Raw genomic sequence first — 21,103 nt, 5'->3', positions numbered from 1 at the left:
GCTAGTGTCTACAATGTAAAGTAAGACAAGCTCAGGCTTTGTCAGGGTACTCTCCTGTCCCTGTTATTGTGGGCACACACCCTAAGGACTCCAGTGGGAGTGAAGTGCAATGATGGTACTGAAATCTAAACATTCCTCTGTGTCTCCTTCCCCACTCAGAGTGAGACAGAGGGTCCCCAGCACAAAGGCTACAGTCTTGTCAGTTCCTGACTATGTCATATTAACCATCATGAACTCTTGATCTGGGTCTGCTCATTAGGAACCCAGAGAAGCTGGATAAGCCTATTGCTTCTTAGAAGCTGCCAGTTCCTGACTGATCCTGTAAGGCTCAAGCCCATCACACCCAGAAAGCTCCCCAGACCCTTTCCTGAACTCACTACATCTTCCCCAGGACCACTGATTTCTCCATTCTTTCCAGTGAGACCTAGGGTCAGCTTCCTTCTGCCTTGCTCTGGTATCTCCACGAAGTCCATTCTCTCTATCAAGTAGATGCCTAAGTCTTGACAACATGTCTATAGAAAAACTGTATAGACATTGAACGAATATCCTAAAGGCACTTGGTGTTGCTACAACACTATTGACCTCACAGGGGATTCCAAGAGCTCTGCTCTCCAGGATACAATAGAATTTCCAGAGAAGGGACTCCTGATGTCACAAGGAACAGCTTTTGCCTCCTGGCTAACAAATTCTCCCTGAACTGAACAGAAGCTGAGATTTCTTTTCCAGGAGTCTCTCCTGTGATACAGGTGAAGCCATTCAGTAGTACCTCCTCTTCTAAAGCTGGGAATTTTTCTCTGCTTCCTTAGAATCTTTTCACTACTTTACCCATGGAGAGTTGAACACTCACTTTATAAGCACTGCCCAAGAATGGACCTTCCTCTCCTTAACAACCATACTCAATAATATGAGAAATAAAGTATGTCAAGGAATTAGATTAGGATGATGTGGAGGAGGACAGTTGAGTTCTCTGAAGTGAGCAAGCACCTGAGGAATGCTAAGGTTAAGAGAAGACGGCCATGGAGAATTTGTAAGTAAGCTGAGACGGTTATGAGACCCAAACTCTTCTAGAATGTCCTCTCTATGTGCCTGGTGTATTATCAGGCCTCTAGGGTAACAGAAGTTATAAAAATGATTCTCTATATTAAAAGGGGATTTGTTAGAATGGCTTACAGCCTGTGCTCTAGCTAATCCAACAATGGCTGGAAATGAATGGGAAGTCCAAGAATCTAGTAGTTTCTCAGTTCTTAGAATGGGTTTCTCAGCTGTCTGCAATATTATGCTGGAATCTTAAAGAAGTAGGCTCTAATATCAGTGAAGGAATGGATGTGCTAACAAGGAGAGAGCAAGCAGGGAAAGAGTAAAAGCTTCCTTTTTCCATGTACTTATATAGGCTTCCAGAAGAAGGAATGGTTCAGATTACATCTGGATTATAGATCCAAATTAAAGGTGTGACTTCATTCCTCAAAGTTCCACAATAAAGTAGTTCAAATTAAGCATAAATAGACCACAGGTGTTCCCTCTATTTTGGGGTTATATTATTCCCAGATGTCATCATGTTGACATCTAAAAATAGACATCAAAGTCTTAGTCCTATCTACTAACGTTCTTGAGCAAATGGCTCCATCAGAGATTGAAAGGAAGGAGTGGCAATAATCACCAGGTACATGGGAATCAGCTGTAGATCTCATGGTCATGATGACTCTCGGTGGCTGTGTTATGGCCATGCATGGCTAAAATAGAATGAAATACCAGTCTGTGGTTTCTTCAGAAAGAGGGGAGCAGCTAGAAACCCAGTACTTTAAGAATCTGGTCTTTCTCTATAATTGAAGATTTGAAATTCAAATAATTATGTTTTGTTTGATAGTAACTCTGGTTTTAAAAAAAAGTGTCCTTAGGTAAAAAATGGGTGCTCTTTAAAGAAAAAGAAGAAAGGCCTAAAACAACAGCACATTGGATCTGTCATAAAGAGGAGGGTGTCTCAGACCATGTGAATTTTGACTTGAACTCCTCCAGACCATGTATTCCTTACTCCTTACATCCTGTGATGGGAAAAAAACTCCTTCCTAAAACAGGAAGGACTGTGATGACTACTGTGTGGTCTTCATTGTCATCAACAGCTAGATGCCGCCTATTGCTTTCAAAGCAAAAAATGTCCCTTTAGATTTGAAATTTCTCTAGGGTTATACAAGTGGGATTTCAGGCAACAGAACCAGGATACAAATCCTACTCCACAGTTGACACCACCATGATGAGCATGGGCACTGCAGTGTGTGTCACCAAGAGTACTGGCATTCGACAATGTGCCTGGTACAGCTTCAGAAACTTGCAACATGTATAATTCTGAAATGGGATGCAGCCTTCCCCCAAATCAAGCACAATTGACTCCTCCATTTCTTTAGAATATAATCTCTGGCATGCAGATGACTGACTCAGGCTTGTATTGGGACCTAGCCTCTGTAGTAAGGGGCAGGGCCTCCGATGGGAACTTTTCCACCACAACACTTCAAGGAAGGTCAAAGCTGCTGGCAGCCAACAACTACTCCAAATGTCCCTGCTACAGTATCAAGCACCATGGCTGGGTATGTGTCTCCCTCCCTAACGCAGTCCCCTGACTCTGGAAGGAATAAGCTAGCCCAGCCATGTAGATTTGAAGGACAGTGTGAGCTCATATGTAGGTAAGTACTGTTGTGCCTAGAACTTAGCAGCACCAAGTCCTGATCATACTTCCCCAGGACCAAAGCATCTGAATGTCTGAGGTTGTGGTAGATGGCCCGGGGAGTTTTCCACCCTTCTTCTTTTTTCGGGTTTTTTTTTTTAGATTTATTAATTTATTATGTATACAGTATTCTGCCTGCATGTGTCCCTGCAGGCCAGAAGAGAGCACCAGTTCTCATTACAAGTGGTTGTGAGCCACCATGTGGTTGCTGGGAATAGATCTCAGGACCTCTGGAAGAGCAGTCAGTGCTCTTAAGCACTGAGCCATCTCTCCAGCCCGTAAGAAGTCTCTCTCTCTCTCTCTCTCTCTCTCTCTCTCTCTCTCTCTCTCTCTCTCTCTCTCTCTCTCTCTTTCTCTCTTTGGTTTTTCGAGACAGAGTTTCTCTGTGTAGCTTTGCACCTTTCCTGGAAATCACTTGGTAGCCCAGGCTGGCCTCCAACTCACAGAGATCCACCTGGCTCTGCCTCCAGAGTGCTGGGATTAAAGGCTTGTGCCACCACCGCCCAGCATTTTCCCTCCCTTCTTATTGGTGTCAGATTCCCATGGAAACTGTAGGAATCCACTAGGATGAAGTGGAGCAACACCTTACCCAGAGGGAGACAGCTCCTTAGTCCATCTGTTCCTCCTGCCCCTCTTTGCCAGTCTGAATGAAATGAAGGAGTTCCCAGAAAGGCAGCTGCAGCCTGAATATTTCATGGCTCTCCTAAACTCACCATGAGAGACTCTTGAATCTAGGTCTGTTCTTAAGAAGCCCAGAGAAGCAGAATAGCCCCATTGTTTCCCAGAAGCTCCCAGATGCTGAGGCCCAAACTGGAAGGCCCAGCTTAACTTCACCTGCTCCATGAAGCTCCCAATCCCCTGCTCAGGACTCACTGTGCCTTCCCCAAAATGATTTATTTCTCCAGGCTCTACACTAAGACCAAAGGAAAGCTTCCTTCTGCTCTCTCTGGTCTCTCTCTGTTCTCTATTTTCTCTCCCAATCAGCCAGCTCAATCTTGCCAACATGTCTATGGACACGGAACGAATACCCCACAGGCATGTGGTGTTGCCACAACACTGGTAACATCACAGAGAATACCAAAGGCTCTACAGGATAAGATAGAATTTCTAGAGGAAGAACTACTAGGGTCTCCTCCACAGACCCCACCTACCTACTAACTAGCTCTTCTGCAATGCACAAAAAGGCATGTTGACCTTCTCAGGAGCCTTTCCAGAAACATAAGGAAAGAACTTAAGTACATCGTCTTTACAAATGAATCTCTCTCTCTGCTTCATTAGAATATTTTTACTACTTCAAGTATGGGAATTGGAAGTCTGTATTCCAAATACATCTGGCAAAATGGCTCATCACTTCCTCAGATCTCTAATTAATAACATGAGAAATAAAGGTTGCTAGGGTATTAGGTCAGGATGGTGGGGAGGAAAGATCAGTCTTCAGATGTAAACAAGCACATTGTGGAGAATCCCCAAGGCTGTTACAGTATGTGGGTGTGGTGGGAGATTGTGGGTGTCCTGTCAGAACAAGGATAAGTCCCATAATCCATGAGGAAAATTACCCCAAATCATCATCAGAATACATTCTAGCCCTCATAAAATCCATAACCTTATCAACTTGTGACATGTCTGCCTGGGGATACTAAGAACCAGAGTTCCCCAGAGGAGCCCTCAGACACAAGAGCAAACACTCCCACAAGTGTAAGGCTCCATTCCTGCACTGGGGTTTGAGGAAAGATGGATGGCTAGTGAGAGGCCACACACAGATATGCAAAGGCATGTACAGAAAATCAAATGTGTCATAGTCATGGGGATAGTATGTAGTGTGTCACTGCAGTGGTGCTACCCCTAGAGCTACACAAAAGCCAAATTCCTTGACTGGAGCCTCCTGTGACAATGCGCATGCCCTTAGGAAAGGTGACACAGCCAGCTTTAATTACAACATCCATCGGAGCATGAGAGAGGCTGGCATAGGGCACAAGAGGACAGGTTATTAGGGGTTCTTTATCATAGACCTTTCCCAGAGCCCCACTTCACACTTTTCAATTTACTGACAGTCCTGAAATGAAGAACTAGCACCCTGTTTGGTCTGGACTGAAAATTCACCAGAAGTCTGGACTGTGGCTTCAAAAGCATACTTGATGGACCCCAGAAGAAATGAGTGATGTAGGAAAACTGTGTCCTTTCAGATGTTATATCACACTGACAAGTCATGCTAGACAAGGTGAGCTATCTCAGTAATACCCAATTGTAGAAGTCAAGGTACAGCACCTGCCCTACACACTACCTCATCTCAGTTAATCCTGACACACTGAAAGATGCACAGAAAGTGACTGACAGATGAGTCTTTGCCCAGGCAGGCTCTGAAAGCCCAGACTTGAGTCTCCCCCTCTGTGGATGTCAGTTTCCCATCTATCTATAGGGAGGTGGATGTCTTAGAAGTCAGTTGGTTTCCTCTGTCTCCCTGCACATGGGGACCCAGTGGACAGCCTCTTAAGGCTTACTCACAGCTGTAGAGGATACACCTTGGCTACAGAGCCCTCAGCCGTGTGTTTTCAGATGCATGGAGATAATTGCTACTGTTATAATCACTTGGGTAGTGTAGGAAGGCCCAAGTCCCTTGCTCTGTGCTTCAGAGTCTCATGTTAATGGAAAAGCCATGCAGGGACAAAACATAGTCGTCAGATTCACAAAGACATCCTCACTGACAGTCCAGGACACCCAGAGCTGGCAGGAACGGGACAGTCTCAGTCCAGGTCCACTGAATCTAACAGCTCTCAGGCTGAACACCTGTGTGCCATCAACGGCTGGTAATTCAGAAACCTCAGGGGTCACTGGAAGACAGCAGCACTTGGGGGCTCCTGCCCTGCTAGTGGCTGTGATGTCAAGTATGAGAACCTTAGGGTTTTCCAGGGTACTCTCCTTTCCCTGTTATCACTGGCACATAACTAAAGGACTCCAGTGGCTGTAAAACACAGTTATGGTACAGAAATCTCATTAATTCCTCTGTGCCTCCTTCCCAGAAGTTCCCAGTTCTTGAGCCCTCAATCTGGAAAGCTGAAGCCCACCACATCCAGAAAGCTCCCCAGCTCCTTCCCAGAACTCACTGCCTCTGCCCCAGGACCATTTTTTCCATGTTTTCCAGGGAGACCTATGACCAGCTTCCTTCTGCGTCACTCTGGTCTCTCCAGGCAGTCCATTCCCTCTGCCAAACAGACCTCTGAGTCTGGACAGCATGTCTAGAGGCCAAGCTTGTGGTCACTGAACTAATGTCCTCAAGGCAGTCAGTGTTGCTACAACACTAGTGACATCACTGGGGATTCCAAGAGCTGTCCAGGATACAATAGAATGCCCAGCAAAGGGTCTGCTGATGTCATGGGGCAAAGCCTTTGCCCATGAACTGAGCAGAAGCTGTGGTTTCCTCTCCAGGAGTCTCTCCTCTGACACCAGGCAAGTCATTAAGCATCCCTCCTTCCAAAGCTAGAGATTTCTCTCTGCTTCATAAGAATTTTTTTCAGTAATTCACCCATGGGGAGTTGAACACTCACTTTATAAACACTGCCTAAGATTGACTCTTACCCTCCTCACATCCATACCCAATAATACGAAAAGTCATGTCAAGGAATTCGGTCATTATCACTGAGGAGGAGGGTTGAGTTCTCTGAAATAAGCAAGCACCTGGGGAAGGCTACGGTTAAGGGAAGGTTAAGGTTAAAGGAAGTTTAGGATTTTACTCCATCAAACTGGCTTGCAAGCATGCTTTTTTGGCATTTTCTTGTTGCTAACTGATGGAGGATGGCTCAGCCCTCTGTGGGTGTGCAAGTGATCCTGGGCCTCAGAGGAAAGCTACCTAAGTAGAGCAGTAAACAGCATTCTCTGTGGTTTCAAGCCCCTGCCTTGGGATCTTGCCTTGGCTTCCCTTAATGATGGACTGCAACCTGTGAGATGAATAAACCCTTCACTTTCGCAATTTGGCTTTTTGAACTTTTATCACAACAATAGAAAGCTAACTAGAACACTTGCCATATTCTCAGGGCATGCTGTCATATCCTTCCTTCTCCTTCCAGCTTGTAGCCTCTTTTTTTAACAATTATAAACTTTCTGGACACTGTAGTCTATTGCAATATCCACTCTATCAATCACACCCACTGCTTACCCTAACCCTAACCCTAACCCTAACCCTAACCCTAACCCTATCTGTCTTCCTCTCTCAATACCAGGGTATCCCTGGCTTAAAAAAAGAATTTGAATGAGTTCCTTCTTTTTCTATTTCATGGAATAGTTTGTGGAGTGTTAGTTTTTCTTTAAATATCTGTTCAAAATTGACACTGAATTTGTCCTTCTCTGAAAATCTTTTGTTGGGAGATTTTTAATTATGGCTTCTATGCCATTAATTAGTATTCAATTATTTAAACCATTCATGCCATCTTGATATAATTTTGGTGGATTAAAGACATCTAAAAATTCATCAGTTCTTTAAAAAGATTTTTCAGTTTCGTGGAGTGTAAATTTTTAAAGGGTTAAAGTCCCTCCATGTCTCCGTTTTCCTCCTTTGTTTTATTATTTTCATCCTCCTTTTCCTTTTGGTTAATTTGGCTAAAGGTGTGCCCATCTTGTTAATGTCTTCAAAGAACTGACTCTTTGTTTCACTGTATCTTCAGATTTTTGTTTTTATTTCATTGATTTCAGTCATATTTAATGACATATCTGCATCACACCCTTTCTACAAGTTTCAAAGACCATCATGGAAGATGAGCTAGAAAGACTGTAGGAGCCAGAGGTCAGGGAGGATTAGAGCAAACAGTGTCTTCTGGCCATGACTCAGAGCTGTTGTGGTCATTGTACAGTATCAAGCCGGTCAACATTCAAGCATGGAGTGGGAAGGGTCCTTGAGCCCCTATTCCTAACTGATGAGCTTTGGACCAGTAATGGCTTCTGGCAAATTGGGTCAGTTTTCTTTAAGAGTCTGCCCCTGGGATTATTAAAAATTAATGTAATGAAGAAGATATAAATTGGGCATCACAGATGTAGAGGCAGACTTGGGATGACAAAATGGGAGGAATTGGGTGGTGAATATTTTCAAAATGCATCCTATGCATTTCTCAAACAACAAGTAGAAATATATTAAAGTATATTCATTAAATTACTATTGTAAAAATGTATTATTATATAGGGATATTTTATTACATAACATTAATGGATTTTGATAACCCCAATGTGTCTGTCAACTCGTGGGTTCACCCACAGAGCGTTATATGTTCTGCCACTAGTAGTGTTTTGTTTCAAATGGCAGCCTACAACATGGGAAAAGTTTTGTTTTCATCAACTATATATCCAATAGAAGGCTAATATATATACAAATTATATATAGAACAAAAAAACCTGTGTATCAAGAAAATAAATAACATAATTAAAAACTAGCTATAGATCTAAACAGAGAAGTTTCACTAGTGGAAATTCTAGAGTATAGGAAACACTTAAAAAGGTACCGTATCCTTAGTCTTTATGGCAATGTAAATCAAACTATTTTGAGATTTCATGTTACATGAGTCAGAATAGATAAGATTAATAAAACAAATGACAGCTAATGTTGGCAAGGATGGGGAGCAAGGGAAACACTCACCCATTGCTGGTGGGAATGCAAACTTGTGCGGCCACTATGGAAATAGGTGTGGCTGTTCCTGTGGAAGCTGGGAATTGATCAAGACCCAGTACACACACCACTTTTGGCATATACCCAAAGGATGCTTCACCTCCAACAGAAACACTTACTTGCTCAACCATGTTCATTGTTGCTCTATTTATAATAGCCAGAAATTGGAGACATTCTAGGTATTCGGCAACAGATGAATGTATAAAGAAAATGAGGTACATTTATACAATGGGATATTAAAAAAAAAGTTAAAAAAGAAAAAAGGAAATCTTGAAATTTGCAGGTAAATGGATGGAGGTAGAAAAAGTCATCTTTAGTGAACTAACCCAGACCCAAAAAGACAAATATGGTATGTTTTCACTTACATATGGATGTTAGCTGTTGAGTCAAAGATAAGTAAGCTACAATCTGTATAACCACAGTTTAAGTATAGAGTAAGGGTCTAGGGGGGTGGGTAAATGTCCATAAAGGGGGAATAGAATAGACTGTTATGGATGGATGAGGAATCAAGTTTGGAACAGGATGGTCAAACAAGGAGGGGGAGAGAAGAAGGGGTAAGTAAATATAGGGAGGGAGAGGTAAAATTAAGGGCGATTTGAGGGATCTTATGGAAATCTAATAGAGTAAAAACACTCTAAAATATATACATATATGAAGGGGATCTAGATGAAACAGCCCTGCACAAAAAAACCCCCAAATAACCAAAAACAAAACAAACAGAAACCAAAGTGTGGGGAGACAAAGCCCCAACTGGATATCTCTTGTTACCAAATGAAACTTGCAATACTGGCAATGGGTTACATCTAGTCAAGTTGTAGGTGCAAGGTGTCCAATGGTGATCCCAAACAACCCAAGGTTTTGCAAAGCTCTTGGTTGCTCTCCATTTACTGACAGGAAGGTGGGGTTCCTGAAGATGATAATGACACAACTCATTGAGCATGGAGAAATCAAGCTAGTGTCTCCCTAGAGTCTTCACCACTTATGGACTAGATTTCATGGCACTGAAGAGTACTCTGCTCACTATCAAAGGAGAAAGGTAAACACCAACCCAGCTCCAAAACCTCCATCTAGAATGGTGACTGCATCCAAGATATGCTGGTGCAGTAGTGGAACAAATCTTGTGGGAGTAATCAACCAGTACCTGAGTTGATTAAAGGCCCATTCTCTGACAGGGAAGGCATATGCAGCACTGCTTGACTGGCCAAGAACCTAAGACTAGATAGGCTAGGGTCCATGGGGAAAACCAAATACTACTGTTCTGCTTAAGGAACATAGCAATAAAATGATTCCTAACAACATCATGCTATACTCATAGACAATGCATTTCTCAGCCATCATAGGAGCAGCTTCCTCCTGCAGCAGATGGGAACAAATACAGAGACCCTCATCTAGACAATATGCAGAGAGGAAGAGAACTTGAACACTCAACCCTAAACTGGACCTCTCCAATCAGACTCCTCCCCTCAGGACATAGGGAACCCTTTGGAAGAGGAGGTAAAAAGAGTGCCATAGAATATTGTGGATGGCAAGACCATGGTCCATCTACTGAGGGGAAGCACAGATATGGAGTGGAGCCAGACTAACCCTGAGAAAAGCTGCACTGCATGTGTTGCAAGCAGTGGAACTGGAGAGGGAGGAATGCCCCATCCATTTGGAGCCCAGAAGATCAATCACATGAGTGCTGTGGGATGTCTTTCTGTATACTGTGAATATGTGTTTCTCTGATTGGTTAATAGATAATGCTGCATTGGCCTATGGCAGAACAGGATGGAGCCAGGTGGGAAAATCCAAGAGAGATAGGGAAAGGAGAAAGCAGAGGCAGGAGAGAAATTAGCCAACTGCCCAAGGAGCAACATGTAATGGGAAGCAGGTAAAGCCAAGGAACACATGGTGATACATAGATTGATAGTTATGGGTTGAGTTAAGTTATAAGAGCTAGCTAGTAAGAAGCCTGAGCCATAGGCCATATAATTTATAATTAATAGCAAGCCTCTGAGTGATTATTTTATAAGGGGCTCAGTGGGACTAGAGAAACTTCCAGTTACATATTTGTTTCAGATCCTGGATATTGGGCTGTAGGGATTTAATAAGTAAAGCTGAATTTTGGTAATGTTCCCATCTGAATATTTCTGTGCTCATTCTTCCCTTGTGGTAGAAGAAAATATGTAATGTTTTTGGTTTGTTTTTACCAGACCCAATTAAGATACTTTTTTTCTAAGGAAACTTGGACTTGCAAAATATTTTAAGTTTTAAAAGCAAGGGCTTTGGAAATACTGGGGGATACTAGTACATATATTGTCTGTACAAGTCTATTGAGTTCAACCCCTAGAAATCACCTAAAACCCAGAACAGTGGCACACATCTGTGATTCCTTCACTCATGGCAGAGTAATGTGGGGATGAGACTGGAAATTGCCTGGAGGCTGGAAGGCCAGCTGGACTAGAGTACACAGTCCATCCTAGAAACAAGAGAGACCTGCCTCAACATGGTAGAAGGGGAGAGCCAACTCCTGAACGATGTCCTCAGACATGCACAGTGTCCTGGTTAGGGTTCTGTTGTTTTCAGTGAAGAACCATGTCTAAAAACAAGTTGAGAAAGAACTTGTTTTTTTTGACTTATGCTATCATATCACTGTTCATCACTGAAGGAAATCAGGACCAGAATTCAAACAGGACAGGATCCTGGAGGCTGGAGCTGATGCAGACCCCATGTATTTTTATGGGCATTTCCTTCTTTAGGTTGGGAAAAATTTCTGCTATGGTTTTGTTGAATATATTTTCTGTGCCTTTGAGTTGATATTCTTCTCCTTCTTCTATCCCTTTTATTGTTTGGTCTTTCATGGTGTCCTAAATTTCCTGGACAATTTGGGTCATGACTTTGTTGGCTTTAGTGTTTTCTTTGACTGATGAATCTATTTCCTCTACTGTATCTTCAATGTCAGAGATCTGCTCTTCCATCTCTTGCATTCTGTTGGTTATACTTGCATCTGTAGTTCTTGTTCATTTACTCAGATTTTCCACTTCCAGCATTACCTCAATTTGTGTCTTCTTTAATGTCTCCATTTTTGAAATCTTTAACTGTTTCCCCCACTTGTTTAATTGCTTTCTCTTGGCTTTCAAGGGACTTACTGATTTCTTCCCACTTTTGGTTTGACTTTTCCTTGATTTCTTTAAGGAAATTTTTCATTTCCTCTTTTAAGATCTCTAACATCTTCCTAAAGTCATTTTTATGGTAGATATCTTCTGTTTCTTCTGTGTTGGGACGTTCAGGTCTTGCTGATGTAGGTTCTGGATATGGAGCCATATTGGTTTTTATGTTGTTGACTGTATTTTTGCACTGGCGTCTACCCATCTCTTTCTCCACTTGGTGCAAGTGGTGTCTGTGTCTCAGGGAGCCTCTCTTGGTCTGATTGATACTCTTTTTTGTTTTGGTTTTTCGAGACAGGGTTTCCCTGTGTAGCTTTGTGCCTTTCCTGGAACTCACTTGGTAGCCCAGGCTGGCCTTGAACTCACGGAGATCCGCCTGGCTCTGCCTCCAGAGTGCTGGGATTAAAGGCGTGCGCCACCACAGGCCGGCTTGATTGATACTCTTGATCTAGTGGGAGCTCTTGGTCTGGTCGATGCTGATGGAATTTTTGTCTCAAGGAGCAGCTCTTAGCCAAACTGGTGCTAGTGGGCTCTGTCTCAGGGAGTAGCTGCAGTCTTAGCATGTGGTAGATGGTGGCTGACCTGTCTGCAGGAGGTCTGCCTGCCAACTGGCCTCTTAGTCCAGTCAGGTGCTGGCAGGCTCTGTCTGAGGGAACAGGTGCAGTCTCCGAGGTTGGGTGGGATTTGGGGGAGGTGGGGCTTGGGTTACAGGGTCTGATGGGGGATGGTGCTAGACTGACCTGTGTGCAGGAGGTCTGTCTGCCACCTGGACTGAAACCAGAACTGCAATGGGTGGTAGTGTAGGGGAGCAGGGCTGTCCCCTTGGGCCCAAAGCCTAGGGGCTGTGGTGTTCAGGTATGAAGATAAAGACTCACCTCTTAGTCCAGCCGGGTGCTAGCCGACTCTGGATTCCTGGACTTTCCATTCATAGCCAAATATGGTTGGATTAGCTAGAGCACAGCCTCTAAGCCATTCTAACAAATATTCTTTCCATAGAGAGGATCATTTTATAACTTCTGTTACTCTAGAGAGCCCTGAATAGTACACCAGGCATGTAGAGAAGACATTCTAGAGTAGTTTGTGTCTCAGCTATGTCATAAATTCTCAGTGGCCACTTCCCCTTAAACATTCTTCAGGTGATGGTTTGCTGTTGGCCTTCTTAGATCTTATAACACCTCAGCAACAAGAATAAAATAGCAAATGTCCCAAATCTCTCAAATGGAATGCAGAGTAATATAATTAAAAGAGTGCCTCAGATGGAAAGATTCTAGGGTAAATGAGAAATAGAAAGCCTTAGGAATAGAAAGTATTAGCTTTTGTGGACCATGACCATGTACCTACACTCGTAGTAAGATCAGAGGACAATTTCTCAGAGGTTTGTTCTCTCTTTCAATCATGTGAGTCCTAGAAAAGTGACTCAGGTCTGTAGGCCTAGCAGAAGTTACCTTTGCCCACTGATCCATCTCTCCAGCTGATCATGTCATCCATGGAATTCATAAGCTTTGTATCTGTATTGATGTTCTGTCTGTTTATGTTCTTTATTCATAAAGAGTAGATTCTTTCTACCCTTGTTTGACAGCACCAGTTTGTTGTCCCACAGGATTACTTCCTCCACACATTAACTCTCTGATTCACTGTCAGTCTCAGAAGGCAGATCTGGTCCAGGGGAGCTTCACAAAATAAAGCACTCTCTGGAAGAAACCCTTCCTCAGGACACAGTGAGATCAGCTGTGGTTAAAGAGCACCATCCACCGTCCCTCTCATTTCCTATCCTTGTACAGACATGCTTCTCATGTCTCTTTTGCTACAGGCTCCATCCACTCTGGCTGGTGTGAGGCTTCCTCCCAACACTGCTTAGCTGGACGATCAAGAGGGAGTCCTATCCACACCTCCAACACCAGAAGGATCTTCTCAAATCTGCCTTTCATCAGATGGCCCTAATCTGCCTTGTTATCCAGAATGAGGTGTTAGAGACCTGCTCCAACCCTGACAATAAGTGACAGTGGAGCAGGATCTTGAACCCACCAATGCCTTGCATGGATGCCTGGTATCCTAAGACAATTAGCATGCCTACATCATGTGTTTGTCCCTACTGGTCTCCTGAAATTTCTCTTTGCTTGTGAATGATTTAGTCAAACTAATATAGCACACATGGCTAGAAGGACAAAAGTCAAGTGCAGGGTCTGGAGAGATGGCTGCTGCATTTTGAGTAGTTTCTCTCCCAAAGGACCAACAGAGCAGCTAAAAAGCCACTGTAACTCCAGGTTCAGGAATCTGATGCCATCTTCTGGCCTCTGGTGGAATTGCATGCATGTGGTGTGCAGCCCTGCTGCAGGCAAAATGTCCATGCATATAAATAAAAGAAATAAATCTTTAAGAAATTGAACCCATTCATAGTTAAGGCCAAAAAAGTCCCAACATATCTTGGAATTCGTCTGTCTACAGTCTGGTTTTTCACTGATGCTATATTTTAAGGAAACCAGAGGCAGATAGCTCTGTTTTTTCTATTTTTTATTTTAAATGTTTTATTATTCTTCGTTGGTCTCACATGATGCATCCCAATCCAACTTTTCCCCTTATCCTTTCCATCACATCTGAGCTCTGTCCTAAGCAAAATAAAATTTAAAGGAAAACTGAAAACCCAAATTTACAAACAAACAAACAAAAGTCTTGGCAAGGAAGTTTTAGTGTGGCCCAGTGAGTCACACAGTACACCCTTTAGTCCATACATCTTTTCTTGTAAGTGTTTCTGGCCTCTCTGGCTTCTCTACACTGTAGATAATGGACCTTCACTTGTACTCTTCTTGGAGATCCTGTTGATGCCTTGTGTCATAGAGATCCTGCAGCTTTAGATCTTCAGAATTGGGCCCTTTACCTGCTCCAGCAGTCCATGGATAAAGATGACGTTAGGGTTGCATAATTCGTAGCCATGGTTCTGTGCTGGGGACACCTGGGATAGTCAGGCTGCCATCTTTCCTTCATCATCTCCACCCAGGCAAGCTCTCCAGTACTGCACTACTGAGGTCACCCCATGCAATGGGCAGAATGGAGAGAGGCCCTTTGTCCTGTTCTCATGCACTCAAATCTGACTCACCCACACTCAGAGTAAAGGTACAGCTCTAGTGCTTTGCTGAGGTGATGTACCAGGCCCACAATCCCAGTTGCTACAGTTGGTGAGAGGCTGACCCAGCTCTTCTGTTCTCATGCCCAAAGTCCCACTCTCCCACCAGCTGCAGGTGGCATTTGCTCAGTTGGGGCAGGGATCTTTCTCTTACCCTGGCCAACACTAGGCAGAAGAAGAGGGTAGACTCAGCTCTTCTCTCACAGCCTCAGGGCCAGCTCACTGACACCACAACCAACAGGGTCAGCTCTACTGTGCTGCTCAGTCCATGTGCAGAACCCACTCTCCCCAGCACTGCAGTGGGTGAGGGGCAAGTTCAGATCTCACTAGTACTAAGGCCAGCGAAGTATGAGGTTAACTCTTTGAGTTTCTATCCTGTCTTCAGTAGTAAAAGGAGCCACTGACATCAACATAGACCAAGTCTGTTAGTTCAGACATGACTTTTGACAGCAGCCTAGGCCTGGAAGACACCAGAGTCCCTGGTGGCAGCACAGGCCACTCAGATCTGTATGGCTCCTGCAGGAACACACAACTTAGATACTATCATGGTCCTAGGTGACAGCCCAGACCCCTACATACCTCTGTGTGACCCTTGGTGGCCATACAAGGCTGTGGATATGAACAATGATCCTGGCTGTGTTTGCAGCATGGACCCAGACAGGTTCCAAAGTTGTAGCCCAGGACTGGATATCACCATGGCTCTGGTTGGCAATGAAGGCCACACAGATTGGCAGGGACCCACCAGCACCATGTCCCATGGTGGTAGCCCAAATTCCAAGCACCTTTGAAGACAACAGATGCCTGAGGTATCAACACAGACCCTGGCTTCAGCAGGGCCATAGACCCAGTTATGACCCTCAGTAATAGCTCCAGCCCTGATGTCATTATGGTTCTAGGGGGCAGCACAGGCTTCTAAGACACATATGTGCCCTTGGGGGCATATCCCTTTGACACTAACATGGTCAAAGGTGGTGTCCAAGACTGGAGGTGGCTGCCAGGCCCTCAGTGGTAGAGGATGCATGGGTATCAACACAGACTCCCACAGCTGTGTCAGGGCCATGGACAGGACATGGCCCTTAGCAGCAGACCAGGCAGGGACATCATCATGGCTCCAGGTGGCAAGCAGGCCATGGATTTCTTTCATACTCCTTTAGTAAATGTTCTCATTTCCTGAGAGGCTTTACAGCAATACAGTTGTACTTCTCATGAATGTGGTGCACATGATCACATCATGAAGTGGGTATACAGAATGCTATAGTTAGAGATAGCTAAATATATGACCACAAGGATACAGTGTGGATACTTTTTCCATCATGCAATGGGAATCCACGGAGTTGACAACACCATCCACATCCAAAGCCCTGTGTAGCCCTGGCTGCCTGGGAACCTACTTTGTAGCCCAAGGTGGGCACACAAGGGTTCTGGTTTTACAGGAGGTTCTGGGGTACTGGAGTGAGACAACATACCTGACCAAAGAAATTGGTTCTAAGACAAAAAAGTTCAAAATCACTTTATTATTAATAAAAACAAAGTAATATTACTCAATAGGGAGAAGTGAATATAAACAGTGAATAGCCTTATCAAAATACCCAAATAACAAATGAACAAAAGAAAGAACAAATAAATAGCAAAATCTCAATCTATAACAACAACAACAACAAAAAAAACCCAAAGCAAACAAAACCCAACCAAAAACCAAACAAAAATAATTAATGTCAGCAGCATTCTCTTTCTCTACATTTAGCAGCACAGACCTACAGCCTGTGGCTGGCCTTGGAAACATGGTAGGAAGGCAGTCAGCGAATGTGAAAGCCTTTTCAAAGCTACTGTAGCCATGCCTCCTGCAGGCTTTGTAGGCCAAGCCCTCACTGAGACTAAGAATGAGAGATTTTCTAGAGCATTCTTTGTGCTCCTTGGGAAGCTTTTGATAAATTATCACACACTTCTGATCCTGTAACGTCTTGGTCACTATTTGATTCTTTCAGCATACAGACTCTTGTGTGCTTACTAGAGACTCCACAAATATGTGGGCAGCATCTGAGTACCAAGAAACATCAAAGGGTAACTCAGACGTCTTCTATAAATCCTTTCTCAGGACCGGCAATTTAGTTCAAGCTGAAAAATGGAGAAATACCCACTGATTTTAAATATGCAGGAAAAACTGTCTAACCCGGCGAATGATGGACTGTGGAGATCTCTGTGGTGCATTGTCTTCAGCAACACTGGTGCATGACATGGAGTCAGCTTCAGCACTGGCCTGGAGAATGAAAATGATGGGTTTTGGTGTAGTCTGTCAGGAACAGCTTGGCATCAACAGTCTTCCATGACAGATTTCCCTCCACCTAGAGAGGGCTGAGGACTAAGTCAGCTTGCCAAACCCTTTCACATTAAAGTGTCAGGAAATGTCTTGCTCACCAACATCTCTACCCTCTATGTTGTTGTAGCCCTCACAGGGCCCACTTGCTATTGAATGTCAGGGTTCCCAGTAATTCTTGTCTCAGGTTTTTCTGTCTTGAGTTCATTTGTGATGCTTTCTTTTCTTCAGAAATCCTGAGTCAACAGACCTATTGATTGGGGCTGGATCACCTGGAGGTCAGATGGTATTTGCCTCACTGGTGAGATCACAGCTATAAGGGATGTCTTCTGAGCAGACCTCGATCTGAGGTGGAGAGCTTCATGGGATCAAGGCATCTTTGGCTTCTTTGGCCTCCTCAGTTCTCTCAAGATCTGCTATGTGAGAAGGAAAGGCAATCAGACCCAGAAGCAGCCTGACTGTGCCACAGGCTAAAAAAAAAATCAAGGCCTATTCACACTGAAAGCCAAAGTCAAGATCCCCCAGTCCCCCACCAACACCATGTTTGCTGGGGATGGGATGCAATGGTGACTCACTTGCCTGTGAGACTTAGTGCTCCTGCTGCAGCAGCTCCGTCTGCATGAGGCTCTCATCCTGGACTGTGGCCTGCTCAAACTCAGATTGAAGATTTTCTGACCTAGAGAAGGAAGGCAGTTAGGGAACAGGCCTGGTGGGGACCTACCATGTCAGCTGTTGAGCCTGAGCCAGCTCTAGTCAGCTGGACAGTCCAGCATGACCTTTCAGCTGAGGTCATTCCCTGCATTCCCCAAGGGACAAGGGTCAGAGTGCAACTGAGCCTGGATTTTATTCTCAGCTTTTAAAATCTACTAGAAGATGAATTGAGAACTACACTGTGCTGGGCAAGAAAGTCCATATACTTCTCCAGTTGTCTAGATACATTATTTTGAAAAAAAAATAACAGTGTAGCAATGTCTGAGTTACAATTCATGACAGATATGCATGGCCTTGATTAGATACCAGGTGAATGTGAGCAACCTGGAAAATTGAATGTAGACCACCTAGGGGATCCTACAAAGTAAAAGCAGTGAAGGATCTGATTATTCCTTGTGTATACAAACCTGCCTAGGTTCAACTCCTCAACCCCTAAATATTCTTATAACAGAAAAATCTTTTCACAGGAAACAGATGCACACTGCAGAGAACCTGTAATCTGCAGGAGTGTGCTGCATGCAGATCTGTGCAAAGGTAGGAACTTCTCTCTAAAGGTGATGTTCTGGAAGGAAAATAAAGTGGCAGGAGCACATACTGTCCTCCACAAGTAACCTTCCTCCTGCTAGGCTGAGGATTGTTATAGGGAGATTTGTGGGGAGACACAGGGGACACTGAGAAGATGGCAGAGAGCCCAGAAAGGAATAAGGGGTACACAATCCCCAGAAACACGAAGGATCAATCAAACATAGTGTTTCCTGGAGAAGTTCTTATTGACTGAGCCAGCACAATACCCTGAGGTGTTCTTTCCCTGGCTCTGGCTGAGAGCCATCCAGATTGGAATAATCCCCCCAAAGGACAGAGATCCAGGTACAGGTGACTTACATGGTTCTAACCGCTCCACCAAGATTGGGCTCCTACCTTATCTCAGAGACGTTGAAGTGATGTTGCAGCTTTTCTGCCATGTCCTTTTGCTGGGTGACCAGCTCCTTCTGCTTCAACAGGTCCTTTAGTCTTTCACCCAGGCTCTCTTGCTCCTGTTTATTAGAAGACTGTGTTCTCAGTGGAGGGTCTCTCACTCACATGCAAACAAACTCATGAACACACACAACTACATGTGTGCACACATACAAGCACACCTTAATGCAGTAACATGTTTAATTTCCCAGCTAATGTTAATATAAGGAGCAATCACCAGGGATACTATTGAGAAGAATATTTACTTTTGTAGGATGAGAGAAGAATACAGTGGCCATGAGGAACAGGCAGCTTAATCATTGAAGTGCCTCTCCTGTGAAACTAATCCAGACATGTGGACCTCTGGGGTACTGGTTGGTTAGCCAACCCTGCTTAGGAAGTTCCCCATGCTGTGCAGTATAGGAATGTTCCCCAGCAGAGGACAACTGGACCAGCTCATTGGTCTTATTCACTAATTCCCAGTTGGCCCCAAGGTGAGCAACTTCCCCAAAAGAAGCTCCCTTTACCACAGGCTGCCTCATGTCAGAGCAAACGAGCTCAGGAAACTAGAAAACTCACGAGTCCAGGAACCTAGAGAATCTCCACAACAAGGAGTCAAAATCAACAACTCCTCCTGGTAAGGTGATTGTGTCAAGGATTTCTTTCAGCAACAAAAGGCTGACTATATCAGGGCCAAATGATTGCATGTATTATTTCGTGCTGAACAATAATTCATGGAAGGGCTCAATCACATTGTACTTTTTCACTAAGCGAATGATGGACATCTAGATAGTTTCTACTTTTAGGCTACTCTGAGGAATGCTACTACAACACTAATGTCCCTTAGCTTCTCCTTGGACACCTACTTCATATTCTGGAATCACTGGTTCACCTGTGAACTTCAGTTTAACTTTCTGAAGAAGAGTCTGTGGATTCTCACTGTGCTATATTATGTTATACCACCAGCAATGTCTGAGAGTCCTCATTGCTCCCAACCCTCCTTAAGGCTGATTTTAATGCATAATGAAGAACTTTGAAGAAAAGCAGTTACTGAGTGATACAGCATGTGGTGAGTGCTTTAGACCATCATGAGTCTAGGGTGTGCACTGAGACAGCCCCATTCTCACACACACAGCATGGCTAGGGAATTTCTGATGAACTCAGATGCAGCTAGAACCACATCATAAGTCAGAATCCCTCAACAAATAAAATCCAGTCCTACCTTCAAGGAAAATGATAACTGAGAAAAGTTAGGCAAAGGTGGAAAGAAAGTGGTAGTAGGCAATGTGGATGAGAACAAGACAGGGCACCAGATAACACAGTGAGCCAATGACCATTGAGTGTGCAGTCACCATTCCCGCAGAGCAGAGAAGGGACACAAATCTTCAGTCAGCCTATCTTGCCTCTCAGACACTTTGATTTGCCACAGTGGTCTCCTCCTCATCTTCCTGTACCATATTTCTTTGGTATGCTCCCAAGACTTTTCTTGTAGATAAATATTATTCCCTCTACAATTACCTGAAAACCATTGACTTAGAGTAGTTTTGTGTCCTTTTTGTCCTAGAGAGCAAAGTGGACATGTGGAAAGATGGGCAGCAGCATACAATATTAGATGGATGCAAAGTGAGTGTGCACAGTACTTTTTCAACAAAGTTGGACTCTATTATCATTAAAGATGCTTCATACACAAAAAGTGAACATATTGATGCATCCTAACACATACTTGCACATATAAGCATCCATACACACAAACATACACACACCAGCACTTAAACCTACACATACAGGAACCATGGACACACACAACCACACATGAGCACATATACACACACACAAAGTGACACTATCATGCATACAAGAGGCAGCAGAGACACACAGAGACACACAAAAACACACATATAGCTCCACACATACAAACAGAGATGTACAGAAATGCATCACACAGCACACACACACACACACACACACACACACACACACACACACACACACACTTCTGATCCCAGAATGTCCAGGTAGAAAAGGCTGCCTTTCAGAAAGTCTTCTGTAGGGGGAGGGAGTGGGTCCACTCTGCTGTCTACAAGGCTCTTAGACTCAGCCAGTCTCTGCTACCCTGGCCTGCACTTACTTTTACTTTCATGAGCTTTATCTATCCCAAGACTCACTGATCACATGGCTTCCAAGTTGATCCATCACAGTCTCTTCACTAAACCTCCCCTGGCTCCTCCACAGAAGACCCTGCCTAGCTCAAGAGAAAGAAAGTGACCCATGGTCAAAACTCAGGAAGTTTATAACAGGTTGCAGTGCATGTGATATGAAAATAGCCCCAATGTCAGTCAGAAGGAGGCCAGTGAAGTGACCTACACTGCTTTTCAGGAATGCAGCACTCTACACAGCTATGAGAAGGAAATGTTCTAAGATACAGCATGCACATGATGTAGTCAGCAACACAATGTCAGCAAGAAGATGCACTGTGGGATTCTGTGTTGTGAAG

At 44.0% G+C, this 21,103-nt stretch overlaps 2 protein-coding genes across 10 annotated transcripts in view; both read right to left on the bottom strand.

Moving 5' to 3' along the window:
• Positions 1–21,103, bottom strand: part of LOC131919653 (disks large homolog 5-like) — a 146,823-nt gene that overhangs the window by 111,956 nt on the left and 13,764 nt on the right. Inside the window, exon 1 of one of the 8 annotated variants that reach the window (XR_009381319.1) lies at positions 378–656. The exons of 3 other annotated variants lie outside the window; for them this stretch is intronic. Coding sequence is in view for 3 of the 5 variants with exons in the window: in XM_059274032.1 (XP_059130015.1) it covers positions 378–510 (133 nt within the window). In the remaining 2 variants the exon portion in view is untranslated. Of the gene's footprint in view, positions 1–377; positions 887–5,817; positions 6,028–21,103 lie in introns of those variants that run through there. 4 more of the 8 variants (XM_059274031.1, XM_059274032.1, XM_059274030.1 and 1 more) reach the window with 4 other exon arrangements.
• The window catches only part of LOC131919654 (disks large homolog 5-like), a 406,205-nt gene continuing 401,211 nt past the window's right edge, over positions 16,110–21,103 (bottom strand). For both annotated transcript variants that reach the window (XM_059274049.1, XM_059274050.1), the window contains exon 5: positions 16,110–17,357. The gene's annotated coding sequence lies outside the window, so the exon portion shown is untranslated. The remainder of the gene's footprint in view (positions 17,358–21,103) is intronic.

Source organism: Peromyscus eremicus, chromosome 9 (genome assembly GCF_949786415.1).
Source record: "Peromyscus eremicus chromosome 9, PerEre_H2_v1, whole genome shotgun sequence".
NCBI classification, from domain to species: domain Eukaryota; kingdom Metazoa; phylum Chordata; class Mammalia; order Rodentia; family Cricetidae; genus Peromyscus; species Peromyscus eremicus.
Note: the sequence above shows the minus strand (reverse complement) of the source record. Positions and strands in the feature narration are given on the sequence as shown.